The 5,398-nt window shown below is 34.4% G+C and overlaps 1 protein-coding gene and 1 long non-coding RNA gene across 2 annotated transcripts; one reads left to right on the top strand and one right to left on the bottom strand.

The window, feature by feature from the left end:
- Window positions 1-796: 796 nt before the first annotated feature.
- On the bottom strand, window positions 797-1,087 carry LOC109589109 (uncharacterized). The gene is made up of 2 exons (XR_002188530.1): window positions 918-1,087; window positions 797-861 (listed from the first exon to the last, which is right to left on the bottom strand). It is a non-coding gene; the product is annotated as an uncharacterized LOC109589109 (long non-coding RNA).
- A 1,472-nt stretch (window positions 1,088-2,559) lies between these two features.
- Window positions 2,560-4,778, top strand: LOC109589107 (uncharacterized). The gene is made up of 4 exons (XM_020005226.1): window positions 2,560-2,739; window positions 2,867-3,229; window positions 3,278-4,304; window positions 4,775-4,778. The coding sequence occupies exons 1-4, from the start codon at window positions 2,562-2,564 to the stop codon at window positions 4,776-4,778; spliced, it is 1,572 nt and encodes a 523-aa protein (XP_019860785.1). The 5' UTR covers window positions 2,560-2,561.
- Window positions 4,779-5,398: the final 620 nt, after the last annotated feature.

The raw sequence follows: 5,398 nt of genomic DNA, 5'->3' as shown, positions 1-5,398 counted from the left end.
CTCTTCAGTATAAGATATTTTAATGATATTCAGTGTTATTGGTGTGTTCCAGTAACTATTTTCATGAGGTCCTATATACCACACACATACACTGATACACCCATCCTTTATACACTGGTTCATGTAGTACATCTGTACTGCTCCATTTCAGTTTACAGGGAAAGCTTGTTCCTTTGATTAACTAGTGAAGGTTACTCTTACTTTGCAGTACTAGAAAGGATCTTCTCTTCAATTCTTTTTATAAAGTCCTTCTTTCTTTATTGTGGTGTAAGTGATCACTGAAATAGCTACACCTTACGTTACCTAATTCTCTCATTGTCCTCCATACTATAGTACAAGATGATTGATGTCTCTCAATGGAGAGCAAGTATTGGACTGTGGAACTACTGTCAAGCTGCCTCCAGTAGACCAGCTAATGGCCGCCACTCTTACTCATTCAAAGCTGCAGTAGACAGCAAGTCAGGCAGTACTACATCAGGAGAGAAGACATCTAAACTGCCAGCAGCTCTGTCTCTTATTGTTTCTCTTCTTTTATCTTTATTAAGATATATGAAGCTCAATTTTATTCCTCCAACTGGTAAACAAACTAACAGTATATAATATTATCATACAGTGTATTTACAATAGGTATAATTACTGCTACTGTTATGATCCACTGCCTCCAGTCATTAGTCTTGTTTATAGCTACTATTGGGAGTAGCTCTGACCTGATCTACTATTTGGTTTTACTTCTCCTCCTCCTCTTATCAGGAGATGTTGAACTCAATCCTGGTCCTATGATTGATGATCAACCATCTTGTCTCTTATTTGCAAAGTGTCTTAAACCACTTGTTGACTGGAAACCATTTGCTCTTTGTCTTCCTGGAATAACACAATCTGATGTCAATATAATTGATAAAAAGAAAAGAAATGCTCACCTCATGAAAATGGCTTTACATAAGAGATGGTTACAAGTTAATCCTACAGCATCATGAAGAGATGTCATTAATGCTTTGAAACAATGTAAAGAGAATGAACTAGCTAGAACTATTGAAGACAAAGTGACAGATCCCACAGCTGGAAGAAGTACTAATGATGATATGGAAGTCAGTACTAGCATTGCTAATCCTGGTCCTATAACAGGTAAACATAACTTCAGTGATAAAAATGACACACATATTAAAATTTACTATAAATTATAATATAGGTAATACTGATGCTCCTACTAGTACTGTACCAGTAGTATCTACTGTATCATCATCAGTTTCTGTAATTAATAAACCTGTTACTAGTACTACATCAGGTAAACATACACTTAATACAACACTCATAACTGATACACTACTGCAGGTAATCCAAAGGATATATTAAGGACTCATTCTGTTAAACTCACTGATGCTATTGCTACTAACCTTTACAGAGTAACTGATACACTGTATGATGAAGGACTGATACCACTGGATACTAAAAGAGACATGTACTCATTGACAGGAGAAAATGAATTAAGGAAAACTGGGAAACTACTCATTACACTACAAGCAACACTGGAATCCTCTCTTAATCCAGAGCAGTATCTTATTGATATATGTCATGTATTAATAAACCAACAACATTGTACACTAACAAATATTGCTACCTCTATATTACACCAGTTAAACAAAGATACACCCCGTCCTTCTGTGTCAAGCACATCACAAGCAATGGAAATTAGAAGTTCTCATGAACAAGAGATTCAGTTTCCAAGAAAAGAAGACGAAATAAATATTCAAAATTCACTGTCTAAAATTGAAAGCAATTTTACCTCACTAATGGTAAGAGTCAATGAAGTATTTATCAAATGTGTAGCAGAAAATCCAGATTTATTACACAGAATTAAATTGTGGCTCAAAAACAGTGATCATCTGACTGATCACATTAGTATTGTTGCCAAAATACCTGATACAAAAACCATTGAAGAAATATTTGATAGCATCCGCCCCATTTATGACTGCATTGACTGTGACCTGATAATGGACATGTGCCAAACATTGATACCAGAGGAACAAGAAATTGCAAACGAACTCAATACACATCATGAAGATGCGGAGAATTTTTATTCTTCAACAACTATTGAGCAGCTGAAAAAGAATTTAGAAAATTTGTATGAACCATACTTAGCAAATGACATATCAATAATGCCAAAGATGATAATAAAGTTACAAAACAGATGGAGTGGAATAAAAATGAAGGGATTGAAGCGATTAATTGGAAAAATGCTGCCACTGGATTCAAAGCAATCAATACTGCAATACATTGAAATTATACCAGGATCAGTAACAATACATTACTATGCTCTTGACTTTACAGCTGATAGTCTAATAAAATACAATGGAAGAAAGTTACAGTTTATGCATCTCATTGGTATATTTACTTTATACATTAATGATCATCCTGTCCTTCAAAAAGATGAAAATAAGAACTTCACCTTTGAACTAGCTCTCCTTGAGGCAGTCACAGCTGGTAATAATGAAACAGTAGAGTTTCTTCTTCAACTGGAAACTGTTAATATTGATCATACTAATGAAGAAGGTAAGACAGCACTAATGTTAGCTTGTGAAAGAGGACATGAGGACATTGTACACAGTTTACTGTCTGCTGGAGCTAATGTTAACATTCAGGACAATAAAGGATGGACTGCGCTAATGATGGCAGCAACAGATGCATTAAAAAGATTAGTTGCTACTTATACCGTTGGCAATACATCAACTCCAGTTACTAAAAGTAATAAAATTGCTTGATACGCATGTGATATTGTTGTGTTAAGTGCATTTGTTAATCTACATGCAAACTTTGAGTATAATATGTCAATAATATTACTAATCTACTAATGTATTCTGTTTTACATCAGAGCTCAATCCTGGTCCTATGATTGATGATCAACCAACTTGTTTCTCATTTACAAAGTGTCTCGAATCACTTGATGACTGGGAGCCATTTGCTTTTTGTCTTCCTGGTGGGATAACACAACTTGATGTTGATATAATTAAAAGAAAAGGAAGCTCTTACCTCAGGATGGAGGCATTACATAAGAGATGGTTACAAGTTAATCCTACAGCATCATGGAGAGATGTCATTAATGCTTTGAAACTATGTAAAGAGAATGAACTAGCTAGAACTATTGATGACAAAGTGACAGATCCCACAGCTGGAAGAAGTACTAATGATGATATGGAAGTCAGTACCAGTAATGCTAATCCTGGTCCTATAACAGGTAAACATACACTTAATACAACACTCATTAATTGATACACTACTACAGGTAATCCAAAGGATATATTAAGGACTCATTCTGTTAAACTAGTTCATGCTATTAGTGTGAATCTATACAATGTAACTGATGCACTGCATGCTAAAGAACTGGTACCACAACAAACTAAAGAGGAGGTGCATGTACTAGGAGTAACTAATACTGAGAAATCTAGTAAACTTGTGAATGTCATTGAGCAACAGTTGGAATCCTCTCTTAATCCAGAGCAGTATCTTATTGATATATGTCATGTATTAATAAACCAACAACATCGTACACTAACAGATATTGCTACCTCTATATTACACCAGTTAGACAAAGATACACCACATCCTTCTATGTTAAGCACATCAGAAGCAATGCCAAAAAATGAAAGGTTTCATGAGCAAGAGATTTTGTTTAAAACAAAAGAAGAAGAAACAAAAACACACGATTCATTAAAGGAAATTGAAAAAAACTTTACCTCACTGATGGTAAAAGTCAAAAAAGCATTTATCAGTTATGTTGCACAGGAACCAAATTCACTAGACACAGTTAAGGATTGGCTCAAAAATAGTTGTTATCTCACTAATCATAAGAGTATTGATACTGAGATAGATGATGCAAGAACCATTGAAAAAATATGTGATACTATCCACCCTCTTTATGACTGTATTGATTTTGAACTGATAATGGACATGTGTGAAAAATTTATACCAGAGGAAGATGAACTTGCAAAGGAACTCAATGCACATCATGAAAATGCAGAGAATTTTTATTCTTCAACAACAATCAAGCAACTGAAAAATGAGTTAGAAAATTTATACAAGCCATATTTGGCAATTGGCTTGACAAAAATGCCAAAGATGATAATAAAATTACAAAACAGATGGAATGAAGAAAAAATGAAGGGATTGAAGAGATTAATTGGGAAAATGCTGCCACTTGATTCAAAGCAATCAATACTGCAGCACATTGAGATTATACCAGGATCAGTAACAATACATTATTATGTCCTTGACATTACAGCTGATAGTCTAATAGAATATACTGGAGGAAAGTTACAGTTTATGCGTCTCATTGGTATATTTAGTTTATACATTAATGATCATCCTGTCCTTCAAGAAGATGAGAATATGAACTTCACCTTTGAACTAGCTCTCCTTGAGGCAGTCACAGCTGGTAATAATGAAGCAGTAGAGTTTCTCCTTCAACTAGAAACTGTTATTAGGTCAGGTACAATAGGTCAGTCTATACCTGATAATGTCAGTTCACATGTTGTACTACCATCACCAGTTGATGATATATCCAATACACCAGTTACTAATATAAGAGGTAATAAATTATTTAATGTGTATACATTGTTTTTATGTATCTGATCAATAGGTCAGTCTGATGTAGCTAAACCCATTAGTTCAATACCTGATGATCAAGGATATGCTGACAATATGAGACAACACTACAAGCACCAACCTATAACAGGTAAACATACACTTAATACAACACTCATTAACTGATACACTATTGCAGGTAACACTCCTAGTGCTATATTAAAGATGAATTATGATACTCTCGTTGATGCTATTACTAATAATCTTTACAGGATAACAAATGGACTGTATGCTAAAGGACTAATACCAATGGAAACTGTTAATAATATTCAAACAGCAATAGGAATATCACATTTACTTAAATCAAGTCAATTAGTGTCTGTGATAAAACGACAGTTGGAATCCTCTCTTAATCCAGAGCAGTATCTTATTGATATATGTCATGTATTAATAAACCAACAACATCGCACACTAACAGATATTGCTACCTCTATATTACACCAGTTAGGTGAGTGTGTGTGTGTACATTATCAGTGATCAATATAGTCATTATATCTCAATACATTAGGTCAGTCTACACCTGATAATGTCACATCCATTAGTTCAATACCTGATGATGTTCAAGGATATGCTGACAATATGAGACAACACTACAAACACCAACCTATTGTTGCTACAGACTGGCCACCAAGAATTGGAAAAGATTTCTTTGGAAGACTAGCACTAGTAGAAAAACAAGACTCCAGCACACAAGCAGAATCAGCTTGGCATATGCTAAGAGGACAAGTTGATAAAACAGTTAAACTAACTGAAAACAAAGAGA

The sequence above is a fragment of the Amphimedon queenslandica genome, unplaced genomic scaffold (genome assembly GCF_000090795.2).
Source record: "Amphimedon queenslandica unplaced genomic scaffold, v1.1 AMPQUscaffold_11628_Cont14384, whole genome shotgun sequence".
Classification (NCBI taxonomy): domain Eukaryota; kingdom Metazoa; phylum Porifera; class Demospongiae; order Haplosclerida; family Niphatidae; genus Amphimedon; species Amphimedon queenslandica.
The sequence above is the reverse complement of the archived record's forward strand: the minus strand, read 5'-3'. Positions and strand labels throughout refer to the sequence as shown.

What these genes read in the sequence shown, in the direction of transcription:
- LOC109589107 (XM_020005226.1), top strand. Translation starts at nt 2,562, where the DNA reads ATGTTAGCTTGTGAAAGAGGACATGAGGACATTGTACACAGTTTACTG. An exon ending in ATCAACTCCAGTTACTAAAA is followed by an intron (nt 2,740 to 2,866) that starts GTAATAAAATTG and finishes GTTTTACATCAG; the next exon opens with AGCTCAATCCTGGTCCTATG. An exon ending in TAATCCTGGTCCTATAACAG is followed by an intron (nt 3,230 to 3,277) that starts GTAAACATACAC and finishes ACACTACTACAG; the next exon opens with GTAATCCAAAGGATATATTA.